Genomic DNA, 22,117 nt, shown 5'->3' on the forward strand with positions numbered 1-22,117 from the left:
GTCTAGACTTTAGGAGTGAAACGCAATTTTTTTTCACAAAGATTAAAACATTCCCCTGTAATAATGTACATGTATGTTACTTTTAAAATCATTATCGCAAAAAGTAAAAGGCTTCAGGCCACGACCACCTCATTGTAAAGGCAAGTACACCATTCATAAAGCTTGCAGATGTATTTTTGAACGGAACCGTGAAAAAAAATAAAGCGTTCTGTTTAAAAAGCAAACTGAACAATCCGTGCAACTGGTGTTGTAGCATATTGTTGTGTTCTGTACATATCCTAAATGATCATAAACTGACTTATTTTAGATTTGTCATACCGGCTGAAGGATGTTACAATCACCGTGGGAATGACAGAATCAGATGTGAACACTCCTTGTGGTTTCTTTGCTGGTCCCGGTACTGCGTCACAGCTGGTCGTAATCGACTGTCCGACATCAACACAGGGGAGATTCGTAAAGATCTCCAAGACAACAGAGGCCCTCACTCTTTGTGAAGTTGACGTGTTTGGCGTTCCCGTCTAATCATCAAATTAATTGGTGTCATAGATAAAAAGTTACCGTATAAAAAAAAATGCATTTGTTTGTGCATCCAGGATAACTAATTATGTATCTTTTTTAATTCCGCTGGACAAGTCTTAATTATGCCTTCAGTCAGCTCAAGCATACATGTATCTTTTACAACATATACCACAGCATACAATTTGACAGAGCACTGTAATCTTATACCACTGCTTTGGAATCCGATATCATAACATATAATCTCATGATTGCAATTCATCATATCATAACATATCATACAGCATGGTTTAACTCACCTTTAAATGATTATATTTAAAAAAGAAATAATGTAAATATTACAGAACAGTGGTGGGCTTTAGCTTCTTATCATTTTAATTCAAATGTGTTGAACTCTTCTGTATAAAAAGGCGTTTTCGTGCAATTGTCATAGCATACCATAACATATCTTATCGTTAAGCCTTTCATTTCAAAGTTTCATACCATATCATTGTATTAGTATAGCATATCCTCAAAATAGTATAGCATATCATTTAAATCATAACCATAGCATAGCGTTATTACAGTTGTAAGAGATATGCATGACATGATTATTTACATGTATATGTTCGGTATGTTGGGTGATGACTCTATCCTATCTCATTTACATGTATGATACTACACACACTGGATATATAGACTGTGAATCTTTCATGTACCTTAATATGTATGAACATTTACAAAATTCGTTCGAATCAATTCGTGTTGGGTTTTTTCTGTGTTATTAATGTTGTGTCAATAAATAACAACCGAGTTTTTTTCGTTTTCTTTTGAATAGGACAGTGGATAGGATATTGTTATCATTGACCAAGAGAATAGTCTTTTAAAACTTTTGTTTTTAGATTAAAAATACATAATGACGCGTTAAAGCTTTACATTTTTCAAAACTTTTTTTCAATTTTTTTTTTGTGCTTGCAATTTGTTTTATATAAAAAGCAGAAGAATTGTGAAGTTAATGTAGAATTGGTCAAAATAGGGAAGGTTAATGATCCATTTGAAAGAAAAGTTGAATATAAATAATGAGATTTGCTAACTGTAGTATATGCATATTGTAGGCTGCTAACTGTACAAACTCGTGCTATTAAGATGCTTAGTTTACTACAGTGTAATAAGCGTGCATCACATTTTATATATATAGTATGCACCAGTTTGTACAGTAAGCAATCTACTATATGCATATACTTCCATTGGTGGGGATAAAATCATGAAATGCGGTATAAAATAAATGTTTTTCACCATATGGAGAAAAAAGTGGATGATTAAATAACAAACCAATTTTACTTTTATCATTCACTATCTTCACAATAATTTAAAAAAAACCATTGTAAAAAATATTGCAGATTTTAATGCTTACTAATTACAAAGGACATAACTGTGCTTGTATGGTCGCTATCATCATCATTGGAGCTGCTACGAGAGGAGGTAAAGAGGGTTCTTGTGGTTGAGTCAAAATCTGGTGGATTGGTGATGATGGTGTGGGTTCTTATGCTGAAAGTAGTTTAAAAGTGCCAAAATATAAAATTTATTACTGTCATATATAACATATTTTTATAGGTGGATTTTTGTATAGCTGCAATACATAGTCCTCTCCTGATTTAATTTGGGGGGAGAGGGCTACAACTCCATAGAATCTCCATAATGGTGTAAGTGTGGGAGTGATTTACTCCCGCAACGACTTCGGCTCAAATTGTATGACAATAACATTGCATCCCTAACCTGAATGCAAAAATTGTAGTTGTGCCTAGCATAAATTAGTCCAAAACTAGAGATACTGTCAGCAAGCTCACAATTCATACCCCCCGCTAAGAAAAAAATCATAACGCGTGTATTTTTGCTATAAAAGAAAATATTGGATGAATCTATTTCACTGTCTATTTTCTATAAATAATAACTGCTTTTTTTATGCCCCCCTTCGAAGAAGGAAAAGCATATTGCTTTGCTGCTGTCTGTGGGTCGGTTTGTCGGTCGGTCCGCCAACAGTTTCCGTTCGTTTTCTTCACAGAGGATGAACATATTGAAATGAAATTTGGTATGCAGGTTTATCATGATAATATCTAGGTCAAGTTCGATATTGGGTACGATTTAGCAATTTTTGACAGCGTTATAGCCCTTGGACATAGAAAAATTCGAGTTTTTTGCAGTTTCCGCTCATTTTCTTCACAGAGGATGAACATACTGAAATAAAATTTAGTATACAGGTTTATCATAATAATATCTAGGTCAAGTTTGATATTGGGTATGATCGAGCAATTTTCGACAGAGTTATGGCCCTTGGACGTAGGATAATTCTAGTTTTTTGCAGTTTCTGCTCATTTTCTACGCAGAGGATGAACATATTGAAATGAAATTTGGTATACAGGTTTATCATGATAATATCTAGGTCAAGTTTGATTTTGGGTATGAACGAGCAATTTTGGACAGAATTATGGCCCTTGGACTTAGAAAAATTCCAGTTTTTTGAAGTTTACGTTCATTTTCTTTCAATATTGATTAAACGTTATTAGCTGTACATCAAAAAAATTTGCAAAAGCTATGTTTTACTTGATATAATAATTAGTTCAGGTAATTGCAATGATACTAAGGGATTTAAGTAAAACGGTATGTTGTTTTGGAGAGGGGGGATTCATCTTATAAAGTACTATTTACTGTAAATCAATAAAATCAATGAATAAGCAGATAACTAAAACGAAACCCTGGAGTTAAATCAAAAAGTTAGGTCCTCTGCATATAAAGCAGATAATTTATATAAAGTGAAAGCTTCACTATTTATAGAAGTAGAAATTACAGCTAGCAACTATGAAATGAATAACTTTTTGCTAAGAATATGAAATATAACGATTACAAACTTTGAAATGGTACCGGATAACGATAAATTTTAAGTTTATTCCAGGTACATTGTACCAAATGAATTTGTAGGAGACAATGCATCATAACATAATCAAAGCATCAATCGCAACGTCTCGGGCCTTTCCGGCAGGTTCGGGAAAACACCTCGAATGTATTACCTAAGCGTCCATGACAACCCCCCTTTTTGTAAAACTTAAAATAAATAGAACACATATTACGATCTGTTTAGATATGAGCTATACTTCATTAAAGTAAACGATATACCCTAAAATATTACACAGAAGCGACATACAGGACTGTCTAGCCGATACTTATTTTAATGGGAAGCGACTCCATTTTGTATAAAATTCTAACATCCGGTTATGTTAATACATTCGAGGTGTTTTTCCGAGCCTGCCGGAAAGTCCCGAGAAGTTGCGATTGTCAAAGTATGTATATCAACTTCGACCTTATTACTAGGCTCATATGATAAAATGATCAATTTTACTTGTACAGAAGTAAAATACAAAGATAAAAAAGCGGAAAGAAACCCCGATTAACTAAGGCTGACCCAAACAATAACCAACATTAGTTAAACTTATGCATCAATTTTTCTCCTCAAAATTTACTTTTGCCTCTCAAATCGCAGCCCATCTATTATCGTTCTGTGATACTGGTCAATGCATTTCTAACTGTATAGTTCAAAGTAAGCCACATTTCAACTAAACTTCTACTGTACTGAAACCTGTAATTGCTTGGCTAACACACCTTTAATTAACTGCAATTTATTTTTCGCTTTTGTTTCTCTCTCTCGTTTCAGTATTATGCGGTAATATTTTCCGCCTTCTACGATCGGATGGAGAAGCGTCGGTCAAAACAATTTGACGAATTTTTATTAATAAAATATCCATTTGAAGGTTGTAGAAATACATGTAAACAAAGAACCATTTAATCAACTGAAATTGGCGCATGCTAAAGAAAGTAATTTCGACGAAATGTTACAATGTTAACTATAAAATCAATCAATGTTCATACATTCTGAAAAGACGGAACGAACCTTAACCAATATTATATACGGCAAAATAATTAACGGCAAATAAAAAAAAAATCTAACGACTTTTGTTAATTCACTTGATATTTATTTATTTGTACATTATATAATAATTTGCTATCTAAGAAAATTAGCAGAATGAAAATGATAATATGTAATATGATAAGAAGAATGATCTTTAGTTAGCCGCACAATAAGTTTTCAAAACTAGTTCCCACTGTGGTCATAAGAAATTTACATAATGATCTATAGAGAGTAATTGTCTATAGAGAGTAATTGTATACAAAATCTTAAAGAATAAACATGTAAGTTTTAACGATAAATGTTCATAACATGTAAGTTGAGTGCATAAACTATGTACATTCTTGATATAAAACTTCCATTACAAAAACGCATACCACACAGTTATCACCAAAAAATTCTTTTTAGTTATAAAACATATTCTCAATAATAAAAAATACCACAAATATTGTCTTTTCATACATTTCATACATATCATCGCACTTTGATAAAGTGATCAGTAAAAGCATATTACGCTATAGCAAACCTAAATTAGCAAAACTCTTCTTGCACAATTATATATACGCATTGTTATATAGCAGAAAATGAGGTTTTGAGATCTGCAGAAGGTATTCCTGATGGACATTTAGGGAATACACATTAACTACATATACTTTGACGGCATGATTCATGTTATGTACAACAAATCTTCTATAAACATCTTTGTCCTCTTGTTCCACTCTGATAGTAGTTCTTCCTTTTCTGATGGTGCAGTGGGAGTGAGCGCAATGGTGAACAAGAGGAACATAGGAAAGAACTCTGTGGAGGGGGACTACACCAGTTTCGTTCATGAAGTGCACAATAGAGCAACCTAGTAATGATGTTGTCTGGATGTGTCCGTTCTCTACAGTAATCAAAGACTTCCTCTGTTTCTCTAGAAGTAACAAATATTTCAACCTGAATATGAAATTTTAGACATAATTTGGGAAACAGCATGCATAAATCAAGATTAAAAGAAGAGTGATCATGCAAGCTCACAAAGTTCACATATTCTTATATTAAACATGAAGTCACTTTGTAATGAGATAATTTTACTGTAATATTACATATTGAGCATTGCAGTTCTCAAAAAAAGGATCAGACTTTAACAATTGTTTATAAATGCATTATAAAACTACATTAAACTTTGAACCCCTTGTGAGACAAAGAATTGTCCAGAGGCAAGAGTCTTAACAATTTTTAAGAATAAACAATATGTCAAAATACTTGCATATAATTCAAACCATATAATTTAATTCTGGTTGTAACGCAGCATTTGATTGGATAGAAACAATTAAGTTAAATTTGTATAACCTGGTTTGCACGTCACAATACACACCACAATGCACCAACGTCAAAAACATACTTATCCGCTTTACGTTGCGTTTGAATTTTAAACAGATTACAGAAAATTAAATTATAAGGAATGAACTCAATATCTTCCCAAGTTATACTCGTATAATCTGGGTTGGAGCAATTCACGCTTTTGTATAAGCGTAAACTGCCCCAATCCAGGTTAGACTCATATAACTTGGGTAGACATTGAGTTCATTTCTTAAATACAATAACATTTGAGTTTTTTAAAATGTTAAAAGTGTATAGACATACAGAAGGACGCCAGAGAAAAAGTGATCAGCTTAATGAGCTAAAAATGTTCAAGTGAGAAAATATTTCAAATGATGCACACGAACTTGCAAAACTTGACGTGCAAAACCTGATATTCACTCACGGACTCTACGGTACACATTGAGAAGTTTCATTCATACCTCATTTTCCCTACTGATATATGCCAAGGACATCCCCTCTTTGATTACTGATCCACCCTGACTAATACAGCTTTGGTAAGTAATCATCTTTTCATCCACAGTGGGATTTGGAGTGCCAAGGTCAACTAGTCCTTGTAACAGTAAGCACTGTGGATGGAAAGATGATAACTCTTGGAGAATTGCTTTCTTGTTGTTGCTGCGATTTGGCATCAGTAACACTGGCATATGGCTTTCATAGTAGGGGTATATGGCTGACAAATGACCTGCAGCATGTATATAAATAAGTAGTATAGGGGTCTGTTTAACACCCCAAAACAATGGGCTATTGTTTAAAAAAGAACAATAGAAGAACAATGGGGGTGTATCGATTGGGGACAGGTGGGGACCACCCGTCCCCTAAGATTTTAACCCCCCAACAACACCTGTCCCCCTAAGATTTTTAACCCCCCAAACAACACCTGTCTCCTAAGATTTAACCCCCCCCCCCCCCAACACAATGGGTATTGTAGGGGGGGGGGGTCACCCGATCCGATATATGTAGACCCAAAAACACAACGGGGTATTGTATAGAGATGATAAAAAGCAAGTATTTGTCATTGACCTTAACAAAGAGGAAAGGAAAAGGAGACCTGAGTGTAGTAAAACTGAACGTGTACTTTTAAAACAGGGTTAGAGTAAGGACACGATCCTATGAATGAAAATGGAGGAGATTGATTACCCGAGCGTAGTAAAACAAATTGATATGGAGTGAACGGTGTCTTTTTAAATATACAGAGAGGAAACTATGAATGGAGATCGGCTAGATTTGTATATCGGTGTTGTTTGAGAAATGATACGGAGATTTGGTAGATTTAAATCTCGTTGTCGCTTGAGTAAAGATTCCTGAACGTAAATGTCTGAGTAAAGATGCCTGAACGTGAATATTTTTCTATCTATCTTTTTTTTTCATTCTCTATCATGTTTTAACCTAAGGGACACTGTTGTGTGAGAAAACTCCACCTTCTGTCAGTTTGAAGCAATCTCGACCAATTGTAATATTGTAGAGAATACTGCTAGCTACAAGGAATGTTTTTTCTGTCTATCTTTTCTTTCATTCTTTAACAGGTGGTTAATCCTGAGGAACTCTACTGCGTGAGGAAACACCGCCCCCTGTCAGTTTGAAGCAATCTCGACCAATCGCAATATCGTAAAATACTGCTGACTACAAGGAATGTAACTTCGACGATTTCATTTCCTGACCAGCAGCTCGATCTGACCAGCTGCTCGATGGATACTAACTGCCGACTAATCAACGGCCGCGCTGTGTGCCCGCCAGGTAAATAACGGTTGCATTTCATGTGTTCGAAATGATAATACGGTTATATCTTTTTTGATGAAATATTTATGATTCTGTTTTATTTTCAGTGCATTTTGTCACTCCGAGAATGAGGGACAAGGAGTCCGATGAATGTAAGTCATTGTTTGTTGAGTTTGTTTTGTATTGACATTGTTATTTATTCGTGTTCTTGTGATTTATTCGTTTTATTCGTTTTCTTGTTTTTTGTTTTTTCTTGTTATTTTCATTGCAAACGCCGAAGGATAGTACTTTGGTATTTTTGCTCATGTATATTGTTTCTAGTTGTTCGTTTACTTCAGATACAATCCCTCATCGTTCAACCTCGACGAGCATAACAATTGACAGTGAACGGACACGCGTTTTAATCCAACCCCTGGTTACTACCCTGTTACACACTCGAGCATTCACCCCTAGCAAAACCACAAACATCAATCTATTCCCAGTTTCGTGAACATTGTTCCATTGTCCTTTCTACTTAGGTCAGCACACACACTATTACACCCTTAAGACTACATAGTCTAGTATACACACTACCCCCCCCCCCCCAACTACTCAGGCTAGTACACATACTACCCTCGCCCCCACCTGTAATACTACCTGTGCTAGACCCCCCCCCCCTTTCACTTCTTAGGTAAGGAACCTACTACCCCTTCCCACCCCCTCTCCCACTACTCAGATTAACAGCCAGACCTTCAGGAACACCAGTCATTCAGTAATCAGTAATTATGTTTATCTTTTTTAAAACTTATATTTATCTGATTAATAATTGGTTTTGCATGGTTTTATTCTTTCAATTAATTCCATCATGTTTTAATTATATATGTTCAAGAAATTTTCCTTTTTCACATGATGTATTAATACCTGACACTGAAAGTTTTGTGTATGTAAGAAATAAGTCAATCAATGATTAAAAAAAGTGTATTGATATTCTTATAATATTAAAATACATTGCTGTATTGCTTTCAACAAGAAAATAGATCAATTTTCATTGGGTTTTTTTTATTACAGCTCTAGAGATCAGTATAGCATCATTGGTGCTGGCCCTCCTCCTCCTGCTTGGGTGGGCAGCAAAGCGGTTTATCAGACGCTGCATATAATTGGTGTCATTCTAAATGAAACAAAAAAAAGATGATTTCAATTGAATTAAACCAAAATCTAGTCATGATCGAACTGCAAAATTTAAGAAACTGTGAAATAACGATATGAAAAGATATTGAAACCTACAATGCCGGGGTGGATGATCCTCCTCCAATCCCCCCTCGTCTACTGTGTCTTAAAAAAGGTCAGCAGAAATTTAAATAAATAAACAAACTTTTTTTCGAAGTACGGGAACACTCCTTTACTAGTTGTAGAGCACGCTCTAGGAGCTTTACCAGCTCAATTTTTTTATTGCAAATTCAGGAACTAAAACATTTTAATTGAAATTATCTTTAATCTACAGTAAACAGGAATAATATTATAGTCGTAAGTAAAACGAATTAAAAAATTACTGACCTTGCCGTTGGGATAACAATTCCGATCAGGAAATAAGGTGAAGTTTTCCAAATCTTTCATTTTTTATATCCGTTTTTTTTTAAAGACTGAATTATGCTGTAAAATTGATTGGTTAAAAAGTATAATGACGAAACGGTTATGCTGGGGAGGGGGAATACGGTAAACAACAAAGAGAGGGATTCGGAGGATCCACCCTCAACAAAAAATTAATGTAGTCGTTTTATTTATTTTTTCACTTTGGTTGACGACACCTAAGGGTACCCCCCCCCCCCACGCGTTTTTTTTCTCTAAATCATAAAAGAAGTTTGTAATAGAATTATGTCTAACTTATAAAATATTGAAGTGGTATTTATTTAACGAAACAATAGTAGATTGTCTAATGTTGTATGGAACCTCTGAGTTTCTCTCTCTCTCTCTCTCTCTCTCTCTCTCTCTCTCAACTGCTAGTCAAACTGTCGGGTTGTGTTTTTTTTAAGCAAAGGTCAGAGTGTCATTGATGTAGGGGTTAATAAGCTTTCTTTTTCCCTAACAATATTTAGGTCATCAAGATACAGAAACCAATGGGGTATTGTTATCTAATTGAGTGATAGGGGCACGCGAGTTAATGTCATATATTGAGTTTATAATATAGACAATGTGGAAAGTCAAATATCAAAATCGAATGACACCGGTATTAAATTTGGTCGCAGACTATTCTAGCTCTACCTTTGGTTTCAATAGATATCTACCACGTGTAAATGCCATTAATGATGATTTTCACAATTTCTTAGGATGAGTCTGTCTCAACACACTTCCCCGTGTGTATGTAATAACATAATGGGGATAGCGACCTATCCTTACGTACGTACATGTCCAGTAAATGCACAGGTCGTCCAGATAGAGTGTCAAACCAATGAACTTGTTTTAGATTTTACGGTGAAACAATTTATGATTCATGGTGAATATAATGACATAGAAAACTTCAAGAGACTCTGCACCGATCAAGTTGAGGAAATAATAATGCAAAGAAACGGGACAACTTTTGATTCCTCAGGTGTTTATTTTACTAATAAATAATGTTTAAACTAGATTATCGTTTGTTTCGACATTAAAAAAACAAAGACAACAAAATAAAAAAAAAAAACACCTCAAAACACTACAATTAATAACATTTTCTAATTTAGTACGGTTCTTTTTTTTTGGGTGGGGGGGGGGGGGGGGGTCGTTAACAATCAACCAATTACACAATGATCACCTACTTTATTTGGTTACGTATACACGGTTACTGGGTTATTTAACTGAATATCACCTGCCTGACACACAATACTGATAATGTCTTTTGTAGTTTTTGTGCAAGATTTTATCAGAATCAAGCACGCTACGAAATATACTAAATGGGGAGGTGGTTTGCAAAGCTACTGATGTGTTTTGGTGAATATCATTACTCTGTCGTATTTATTTTTTTATTTTAATTACAAATGATTTGACTTTTTTTTTCATAGGGGCATGGTCACGATTTTTGTCAAACATTATTTTTTTGATTTTAATGTTTACAATGCTTCAGTAAGGCATTTTTAATATGCAACTAAAATTTAATTGTCATTTGATGAGTTATAAGCGAGTTACAGAGCTTACAATTCTTTGCAATGTAAACAAAGTTTTTGTTTACATTATGAATGTTGAAATGAAAATTCCAGTTTTAGACCTAAAATGAATGTCTTAATCGTTTGGAACTGTTCAACTATGTTTTAAATGAATAATAATATAGACAAACCAGCTTGAAAAAGATTTTACTGGTATATTGAACCTATGTAAACATAAACAGGGCACGAGCCTTGTTTACATGACGAAGAATTGTGAGCCCTGTATCTTGCTTAAAACTCAACGACTGGCACCCAAATTTTATTTGATCATTAGAAATGCATTCCTAAAGTATTGCCAATAATAAAACCAGAAAAATAAAATTTGACCAAAATCGTGACCATGCCCCTTTAAATTACACAATACGTATCACATTCTAAGTCAACCTTTCCTTTGTTAGAGATTTCAACTATGACTCCATTGTCTACCACCTTGTCGCTATCTGTTACCCTAAACGTGTGGAATTATGACCAGGCCATTTCGGTTTAATTGGCACTTTCCTCCCTCGTTTACCCTTTATTTCCACTCTGAGGTGTGAATGGCATAGAGTCTTTTCAAATGCATTGAGTGTACTTAACACAACATTATCCGGTTTCCCACTGCCAATTTTGATAGCTTCTGAGAATGCTGACAATGTCATACGCTCTGCTTCCCCACTTCTTCTTCTGTTAAACAGTATTACTTGAGCAAGGCAAATTTGGGCTAACTCTGCATAGAGATGGGGATTGTCTTTGACTTCCAAGCACACCCTTTTTGCTTCTGTGTCCAAATAAATGTTCAGTTTTTTGACATCCTCAACAAGTGGTATAAGCATTGGTTTGTTATATTTCTTCTCATGAAGCGATGACAAGGCCTGAGATGAAATAATATCAGTCCAGTCATTCTCATAGAGGGAAACAAAAGTATCTGCAATTTTAATTTTGTCATCATTATTTTCTTTCAATCGGTTGTACGACATGCGATTTATGTACCCTTTACAAGATGGTTAAAATCGCCGAATTAATAAAAAAAAACGGGGCACATCCCGCTTTGGCGATTTAGTTCATCCAGTAAATATTCCAGCTATGTGAATCTATATCTGTTCTGATCAATACTGATGATTCGTTTTTAATAATGATAATCCATCATCAATTTTTTACTTACATTGTACCTTAAAAAAACGATATGTAACAACTTGTTGCGATGACCCCCCCCCCCCCCCCCCCCCCCCACACACACTTTCTTTCCACAGTTGAAATATGGCAAATCTATTTTTAAATCAGGGTTACACACGTGCATGGGGAATCTCCCTTTTACCGAAAACACTTGCTCACTATTGCTCATTTTAACGCATGTTACATTTCAATCAATTGTAAATGTACAGTACCGATCAGACCCAACCGAACACCAGAGTAAACCCCAGGTTTACTTTTTTGGCTTACTGTGAGTTTACTTTTTGAAAATGTTGGTCTACTCTGGGTTTAATTGGATATTGCTTTTGAGGTCAACAGTATGCACTGAATTGTGAAGCAGACCCGTCTTTTATTTTACCATCCTACTGCCTGTAATGTTTGCCCCTTGTGTATTCCGAATACACAGTTAGCATCTGTTTTAAGGGGTATAATTCTAACTAGGTTTACTCTCTGTGTCCACTCTGAGTTTACTTTGGGTTTACTCTGGGTCCACTGTAGTAAACCCAGAAAGTAAACCCAGGGTTTAGTTGGGGTTTACTTTCTCTTAAGTTGGGTCTGATCGGTACTGTAAATAATGACACATTAAACTTCCCTCGATTTATCTTTTTTATGAAAATTTTTGATATTGCTTGCTCTTGTTACCGGCACTGTTTAGGAGATGGTAACTTTTAAACTTTAGATATGCCTGACGTCATGACATCAGGTAATAAAACAAGTCATTTTACTCCGAATCCTCTATTTTGTTGACAAACAGCTTATTTACTAAGTTTCCAATTTAATTGTCACGGCATCGGAAGTTTTTCTTCTTAACAATGTTGTTGAAGAAATCTTCATGTTTATCCGAGCCGCCAATTTTGTTTACTTCTACGTCATGTCCGCCCATGACTTATCTTGGCCTTTTTGCCGCGTTATTAGAAACGTTGTCGGTCTTTCTTGTTGTATTTTGTTTTCCAACCAATTTAGAATCACTGTCATCTGCCGATTCTGCTTGCACCTACATCAAGTTATTTATTGCGTCAAAGGATTTCTTCATGGCCATCATAGCCGAATTTTGATCAACCATGAATTTTTTGAACATGGATTCGGTAACAAATTCAGTGTTTTGCACACTATTTTGTTCCCTGCACACATCATCTTGCGTTGTTAGGTAAATAGTCGTGCCAATAACTCTTGCAAACTAATAATCTTGATTCCTTTTTTTTACCTTAAGAAGCGGTAAGTAGGTGAGGCAGTGGACCCACTTCTTTTGTAATCTAGGAAATGATTGTGTAGTTTCACTTTTCTTACTCTTTAATTCCTCTAAAGAAACGAAACCAAAGAAAAGTGTGCCAACTATATTACTACATGTACACCTGCAACAAACAGAACTGAACGTAAACACTGAATTTAAACTAACAGACTTCTATGCATACATTCTAATATTTATGTTTATATTAAATTGGTCAAATAAGTGCATTTCAATATGTTGATGCAGCTAAAAACAATAAAGAGTATTGACTACATGTAAATTACAGAAACAAAACAGAAATTTCTCACTGACCAAATAAATATTACACGTAAAATCTAACGAATCGTCAAAGGGAAGGATGCATTATCTTGTCTTAACCTGTACACAAGAACACCCAAAGGCAAATTCAGGTATGGTCATTCTACCTTTTCAACAGCTGCTTATTTTGTTCAAGAGTTTAATCGACCAAAACTTAGGATTTTAGTTTTTAACTGGTGTATGTAGAGGCAGACACACTACAAATACCACAGGAGGGCTGAAAAGGCGTAATTCTTGATGACATGTCAATTCAACAAAGCATTGACATTGTGAGATCACGTGACAATCTCTTACTAGTAGGATTCAGGGATATGGGAGATGAAACAAATTCAATTAAGACGATTAAAGAAAAGAAACACCAACAAACCCCAAGCAGTCACATTTTTCAGCTTTTGTATTTGCCCTTTTCGTGAGTCAACAAGCCAGTATCAGTGATTTATAAGAGTGGAACGCCCTATAACCTGTCTACATGTGGACAAATACCCGCTGTCCAACAAGATTTACGCGCGAATATGTCAACAATAGTGTACAGATCGATATAAGGCAGTTCCATATCAGTTTTTCAAAATTCTCCCAGACAGAGAAACAAAACTAACAAAATACCACAAAGCCCTTCTCGAAATTTAGTGAATTATTAAACCAGCAAACTTATTGTAAGTCATTCTCCAGTACTCTCACGCGATTTGTCGTTGGCTACATCTATCTTTCCCAAAACGGGAATATACGAAAGTGAAAGCATGAGTATATCCTTTTTATGTATAATTTACCGAAGTGTAGTAAGTATGGAGTCCTTTACATTAATCTCTGTCTTTTTATGGTTGAGGAGTGGGTAATTTTCATCATACACCGGTCCCAATGTCGAGCCACTAAAGGTACTTGTAGCGTATTTAAAAAAAATATATATATTTATTCAAAGATATATTTACTCAAATGATAAATATTTTTATCATTGATACTCTTTAAGTAAAATATGAACAAAGAGTAAAGATATCATAACCTAGTAAAATATGAACAAAAAGTACAGAATTTTCGTCATAGGCGCTCAATTTTTTTTTTTTTGAATTGACGTCCGTTTGATCGTGTTAAAATTTCCTCTAAATAGAATTTATATAAATAAAATATTTTGCCCTGCGAAGCCAATAAAACTAGTCAAACTGTTTTTAAATACATCTGATTGGAAAGACAGCTACGGACGCTTGGGCTATAAGAACGACAGGTTTTTGCATTTATGTGCATATTTTAAAGGGACATGGTCACGATTTTTGTCAAAAATTATTTTTTCGATTTTAATGATTATAATGCTTCAGTAAGGCATTTTTAATAGGCAACCCAAATTTGAGTGACATTTGTTGAGTTATGAGCGAGTAACCGAGCTTACAATTCCTCGCTATGTTAACAAAATTTTTGTTTACATTTTGAATATTGTAGTGAAAATTCTAGTTTTAGACCTAAAAAGAATGTAGTAATGGTTAGGAACTGTTTATTTCTGTTTAAAATGAATAAGAATTTTGACAAATCATCTTGAAAAAGATTTTTTACTGGTATATTGAACCTATGTAAACAGAAACAGGGCACGAGCCTTGTTTACATGACGAAGAATTGTGAGCCCTGTATCTCACTTTAAACTCATCGACGGCCATCCAAATTTCACTTGATCATTAGAAATGCATTCAAAAAGCATTGTAAATAATACAAACAGGAATATAAAATTTGACCAAAATCGTGACCATGCCCCTTTAAGCTACGGATATGTGCTATGCATCAAACTAGTACGGCGTATACATGCAATGCATTTACAACAAAACAAAATGAAGGAATTCAGATTTTGAACTAATTTTGCTTTTAAAAACAGAAAAACGATTGTTATACATAAGTAAAGAAAACTTACGAAAACGCAAGGTACTCGTCACCCATGTTGATTTTAATCTCGTTCATTGATGTGTACTGACCGCAGTCCTTCACATCTTTCTACCCTCCAAAGAAGAAATTTTAGGTGGTGATTGGAGGAAAGGTTTTTCCGGGAGGTGGTAATACTCAACTTGCACGAGTTTTTCCATTTTGGTAACCTTTAAATTTGATATGTTAAAAATAAAATATCCTTAGAATTTAAGAGGTGACATTAATTAAGTGACGGTACACCATGTACAATGCATATGTAATTAATCTAATTAATCATGTTCATATCACTTTCATTTTAATTTAACCCGGTAAATTTATTCTGACTTCAAAAACACCGCTCTGTCACGACATACCTGCGCAGAAGTACAATGTGACCAGATAAATACTGTTTTATAACTACTGTTTTTATAAATACTGTCTTAACATGTCCAAAGCTATGAATTAAACACAGATTTAGTGTCTACATTTATACAGAAAATTTTACCAAAACATGGTAAAAATAAAGTATTTTGAGAGTGAAGCCCTCCACACCCTCTTTGAAAACCAAAAAATAATAATACTGGAACCCGGACCCTCCCTTTACAAAAAAACCTTGATCCACCGCTGTATTATTATTACCAAACTTAGTCCTCAGCATCACGATGATAAAACCGTGATTTTTATTGGTCAAACCTCACGCCACAAATAAGGAGATTGTGAACCCCAGATGAGATAAAGTAAAAAAGGGGTCAAAGTTATGGTAAAGGGGTGATAAAACCGTGATTTTTATTGGGAAACCCTCACGACACTAATTTGGAGATTGTGAACCCCAAATGAGATGAAGACAAACATTGCCAAAGTTATGTTCATAGGTTTTATCTGCCTTTCCACGGTATGTTTAACTTTTTCCATCCCAATAAGAAGATGCACTCTCCCTTGTAGAGCTATTGAGGTTCATTCTGCTGAGGTGAGAGACGTTTACGTAACTGCGTGTCACCTCCAGAAAGTGACAATAATCGGCGATCCGAGCGCCGTGCGAATTTACCCAAGCAAACCTCTGGACCTACTTTTTGGTAAGCAACTTTTCAGTACAATTTTGAAAATTTTAACTATTGACTGTGTATAATTTATTTGTGGGAAAATATTTACTTCGCAATATCATCGGGTTCGTTACCCACAAATACAGACTGATCCCAAAAAAAATGTTTTGGGTTCTAAATGATGATATAATCTAACCGATAGATAAATAAGGAGTTCACAATTTAAATTATTAAAAGTTTTATTCAAATATATCAAGAAATAAGGAAACACGAAAAGAATACGTTAAATTATAACCGATAACTGGTACAGTGCCAGTTGTAGTAGTTGGTGCCTCCTCCTCTGTGGATTCCTTCTCGGATTTTGTCAAAGGCTCTGCAATAGTGCTCTGTTGGGATTAGGAAGTCCTTCCCCTTGTAGGTAGAACCGCGGCAGTAGTCTGACTGGTCTCTCTCTCCGAGGGTAGAGCGGTACTGGCAGAGACTCCTGTCAATTGAAAAATCATAATACTTTATTACAAAAACTTATTTAAATAACCTACATTAGTATTAAAATTTAAAAACAGCAAGTTTAAAAAAATAATTCAACATTGTGTACTGGTATTGTAACAGTTATTGGCTAAGACCAGATATCGGCTAAACTGTGGGTTCGGGTTTATAGCACGCAAATATCCGAGATTTTTAAATTCAGTCGTCTGTTTCGAATAAAGAAAAGTAAGTTTGCTTGAAAACTTTCTTCAATATGTTTTAAACATGAGCTTTAACGATCATTGTTTACCGCTGATTTACGTCTTTGCATATTACGAACTGACTGTGTATGGAATATACACGGTGTTCATTAACTAATATTAACCATTGATTTCCTTACTTTATATTGTAGGAGGTAAGATATATACAGTCAAACTTTGTTATCTCGAACTAGATGCGACCATTTAAAAACTTTGAAAATTAAGTTGTTGGGACTTAAAAATCTATTCGATAATTTCATTGTATTCCATATATCAGTGTTCGAGATATCGAAGTTCAACTGTACATGTACACTGAAGAGCATGACCAAGTATCTTAAGCATTCTGAATGCTTTCAGGTTGCAGTTAAAGATTTTTACACAAGTGGCCTTGAGAGACATGACATGGAATTTGAAAAAGAGGTATTTCTAGATTAACTCTTGCCATTTGTTCACAGGTATACAGATGAAGAAAACTTTGAACCTACCAATTATATTAAAAAAAGTGTGCAAGGAATTGCCCCAGATACCTCAGAGGAAGTTATACATGGTAAATTTTAAATGTCATGTATACATTTTTTTAGTAAAATATCTATGATCTGTAAACACAACTGTTATATTAACAGGCAGTTGATAAAAAATTAAAACCATAGACAAATTGCAAAGCTGGTAGTGTAACCACAACTGTAAATATGAATGAGGTTATGTGCATGTATATGCATTTCGTGATACAGTTATTTAATATGATTTATTTCTCAGTCTACTGAGAAATTGAACCAGCTTACTCTGGCCTGATAACAAGATTGATTCAAAACTACTTGATTTTTTATATTGAGAACATTTCTTATTGATTGATGTTTTTTGCAGGTGCCATCAAAAGATATTTCACCTCAAAGAAGGAGGCAGTAGTAAGGGGTACAGAGAGCAGTCAGTCTACAGTCAGGAGGATGACGTCATGGGTTTTCCCCATAAGGTCATACGAGGTCAAGGTGGGACTGTACAGTCAAGGGGTAGTTCACAGTCAATCTAGAGGTCATACGAGGTCAAGGTGGGACTCTACAGTCAGGGGTAGTTCACAGTTAAGGACTCTAGAGTAAAAATAAAGAGGGCATTTCACAGTCAATATGCATAGCAACACTCAAAGGATTAGTTCACATAGCAACAGTTGAAGGATTATACCATACATATCTACTGTCAGGGTCACCTTAGTTCTCATAGCAACAGTTGAGCGATGATACCATAAATATCTACTGACAGGGTCACCTTAGTTCTCAGAGCAACAGTTGAAGGATGATACCATAAATATCAACTGTCAGGGTCACCTTAGTTCACAGAGCAACAGTCAAGGGAGGGTTCTAAATTTAATATCCTTTTTTTTGCCTGCTATATTAAAATGTCAAATTTTGAGATTCTATGCACATACATCACTTGCAATCAAAAAATCCAATTCAACTGAGTAAGTAATATTTTATTTTTTCTTTTACCACAAAATTATTAACACATTTGTGGATATTTTAAAGACATAAAAAGTAATCTCATTGTACAATAAAATATAAGATTCTGCATTATATAAAACTTATGAAATAGGAACACATGTGAATGAAAATACCTATAAAACATTCTGTTTTTTTTACTCATAAAAAAGATGAAAACCAGCACGTATGAGAGAATAGATAGTTACATAAATGTTAGTCACAGCAATGCATGGTCTTGACGATATTGTTAGGATCCATTCACAAATTGTTAGTGTACCACAAATCAAAAATAAAAACTAGAGCGTTGTAAACTTGACCCTTTTAGCCGAGGTACCGCTATCTACTTTAGACAACTTATCTTCATAAGTTTATGATAATTTTCATTTGCTCGCAATCTACTGTCACTCTGGCCAGGAGGGTTATTAAAACTTCGACTTGTTCTAGCAAGACATCCTGCTTGCTCTGTTCCTTCATCCTTTTCTCCAATTTACACATCACAAATATAGCATCATAAAAATAGATAAAGTTAAGACATTTTTAAGCAGACAAAAATACTTATCAAACTGAACATAAAAATGATCTACAACAAATTAAGAAAAAAAAGTTGTTACACAAACTTTACTAAGTCAGTTATTATTTTGATCTTTTCACAATCATCGCGAGCTCAGGATGGTATTGTTGGATTCACGGATACACACGGGCTTCAACTATAGCGTTGTAAACTTGACCCTTTTAGCCGAGGTACTGTTATCTACTTTGTCTTCTAAAAAGTTTATGATATTTTTCATTTGCTCGCAATCTACTGTCACTCTGGCCAGGAGGGTTTTTAAGACGTTGACTTGTTCTAGCAAGACATCCTGCTTGCTTTATTCCTTCATCCTTTTTTCCAATTTGAGCATCTTGTCCGGATTTGTTCGCATGTTAATGAAACAGAATCAACTTTAGTTACAGAATGTCAGATTCGACATTAAATTTATTTATATCCCACATTTGGTGATAATTCTTTTGCGAGTTTTAATAACACACACCTTTTATAACATAGAATTTAGCAAAAGTAATTCAATCACATTTTTTCAGAACCGTTTTGTAAATGAATTTACATTGATGGTAATCAATAAGATGATAATAGTAGTAAGGGGGACAGAGTGCAGTCACTCTGCAGTCAGGATTCACTCTGCAGTCAGGATGACGTCATGGGTTTTCCCCAGGGATGACGTCATGGTTTTCCCCAGGGGGTAGTCTACAGTCAGGGGGTAGTCTACAGTCAAGGACTTAGCATAGCAACAATTGAAGAATGATACTATAAATATATACTATCAGGGTCACCTTAGTTCGCATAGCAACCGTTGAAGGATAATACCATAAATATCTACTATTAATATCTACTATTAGGGTCACCTTAGTCATCTGTAACCACAGCAACAGTGTAAAGTATTGCTAAAGTTAGAATTACCAAAATATTGTTTCCAGGCATGGTTTTATAACGCAGTTTTTCGTAGGGCCAGTCCTTTAATATTCAGTATAAAAGGTGCAAAATTTGAAGCATTCCTTCACTTCACTTTTGTTTTTTGCATCAGAGGTAGCACCATTCCTCAACCTTTTACAGTAAGTAAACTATCGTTATACTTTTTACAAAGTTTTGAGATTCTCTATATCTTTTTGTTATCAGGAGACCCAGAGACAACAGAGATAGTACAAGATACAAGATATTTTATTTCTCAATCAAGGGTCCCGGGGGTATTTCAATATACATAAATATACAATTTAAACATTATCTTTTTTTATAATAATATAATTAATGTGTTTTAAACAGTTATATATATGACCGATGTACATAATGTTCTCAGTGTCACTGATCATACACATAATACAAGTGTCCAGAAGAATGTCATTGATTACAAAACAATACAAAATGTGATGCTATACATGTACAAATTTAAATGGCTTAGTATGCATAAACATCATGACAAAGTGCAAGTCACAAGTTGTTATCGAAAATCGTTCACCGAGAATATATAACAGTAAACAGTACACTAACAATCAAAAACTAAAGAGTTGTGAACTTAACCCTTTTAGTGTGGTTGTCTACTTTGTTCAGTTTATCTTCAACAAAGTTGAAGATAATTTGAATTTGTTCACAATCAGACATCACCCTAGTCAATAGGGTTCTTAAAAGGTCAAACTGTGGTTTAAATTCTGGTTCTCTCATTCTTTTCTCAAGTTTACGAATTTTTCCCGGGTTTGTTCGCCTGTTGATGAAATATGAAAAATATACCTTACAGAGTGTTCAATTAATGTACATCTCACATTCCGTGATATTGATTTGCAATTCTTAAGAACTCATATTTAACCTTCGTAAATAAATTAACATTAATTATAATAAAAAATATTATAATTCAATATTGCTACTGATCGAATTGAGGTGATTAAGCATTAAAAAATAGTTCAATAACGAATATAAAATATCATTAACAAATTAAAGTGTTTATAATCATCACCTTAAGTTTGTTAATATTGAGTCCTCCACTTTGGCGTTGAACTGGCATTCCGACCAGTTGGACAGACTGTTGGAGTCGTGAGCTGGGGAATAGCTGGGATAAATCAAGTGTCAAAAATTTATTACTGAATCCTAAGACACGACAATACTTTTGAAATTACATTAAAATGACATATAATAATCCATTTACTCTGATGAGTTTGATCGAAACTTATTCATTTTTAAATACTACAAGTAGTGCTACGATGATCGAGAAAAATATTATTCTAATACGTACCCTTCAAAAGGGACGTGTGATGTACTGTCGGTTTCTGCTTTCTGATTTTTCTTACTTTCTGGGGTAGGAGTGGAAGGCCTTTAAAAAATATAACACACTTTCTGATTCCACTTAACACATTAATATTTGTATGAAAGTAGACATATTAAAATCAAGCCAAAGAAAGATAACTCTATCAAAATCTGTTCAACTCACCGCTTTGCCAGGCCCTCCATTTCTAACTCATCCCCCATTTTCATCCAAATTTGTTCGAACTCGTCAAACGATTTTGCTGAGCTAGTCGCTTCGCTGTCAATATAGAAAGTTTGTGTGCAACCCATAAATGATTTGATGACAAGTTTATTATATTAAAAAAACTTATAGATATATCAAATTTAGACCTTTTTCAGTAAAGTTTAAATAACCATTAATATTGCTTTAATTTGAAAAAAAAAATAAAACAACTGTAGGATAAGGGAAAATGAACATTACTTAAAAATTTATTTGATTTTTGTGTTATGAAGTGAGAGAAAAATTATGAACAGATTCCTTTAAAAGTTAGTATACCAAAATTTGTTCTCTTAAAATTTGATAAGTTATTATTTCACTAGCTTTATTTAATTTTGAAACGATTATCTAAAAAAATTACTTACAGAAACTGTAGATATTCTTCAGCCATTTTCTCAAGATAATAACGTTAAGCAAAACTCCGTTGTATTTATATGTCTTGAATGAGAAATTCGGTGAGGTAATGAGGAAATAAAACAAAAAAATTAAGCGGGTTGGGAATGTTTACCACCCCAATCAGCGCTTTCTTCGTGGGTACGAGTTAAAGGATTTGACG

The 22,117-nt window shown here is 34.3% G+C and overlaps 1 protein-coding gene across 1 annotated transcript; it reads right to left on the bottom strand.

Annotated features, from left to right (window-relative positions):
• Positions 1–20,567: 20,567 nt before the first annotated feature.
• On the bottom strand, positions 20,568–21,710 carry LOC117686054 (uncharacterized). Its single transcript, XM_034460721.2, has 4 exons — positions 21,490–21,710; positions 21,295–21,372; positions 21,019–21,111; positions 20,568–20,769 (listed from the first exon to the last, which is right to left on the bottom strand). Exons 1-4 carry the CDS (start codon positions 21,612–21,614, stop codon positions 20,568–20,570), a joined length of 498 nt encoding a protein of 165 aa, XP_034316612.1. The 5' UTR covers positions 21,615–21,710.
• Between the last annotated feature and the right edge of the window lie 407 nt (positions 21,711–22,117).

This window comes from Magallana gigas, chromosome 1 (genome assembly GCF_963853765.1).
Source record: "Magallana gigas chromosome 1, xbMagGiga1.1, whole genome shotgun sequence".
Taxonomy (NCBI): Eukaryota; Metazoa; Mollusca; class Bivalvia; order Ostreida; family Ostreidae; genus Magallana; species Magallana gigas.

Coding starts and splice junctions, on each gene's coding strand:
- LOC117686054 (XM_034460721.2), bottom strand. CDS start 21,614: ATGGGTTGCACACAAACTTTCTATATTGACAGCGAAGCGACTAGCTCA. Junction 21,373..21,489: donor ATGGAGGGCCTGGCAAAGCG/GTGAGTTGAACA, acceptor TATTTTTTAAAG/GCCTTCCACTCCTACCCCAG. Junction 21,112..21,294: donor TCACACGTCCCTTTTGAAGG/GTACGTATTAGA, acceptor GATTTATCCCAG/CTATTCCCCAGCTCACGACT.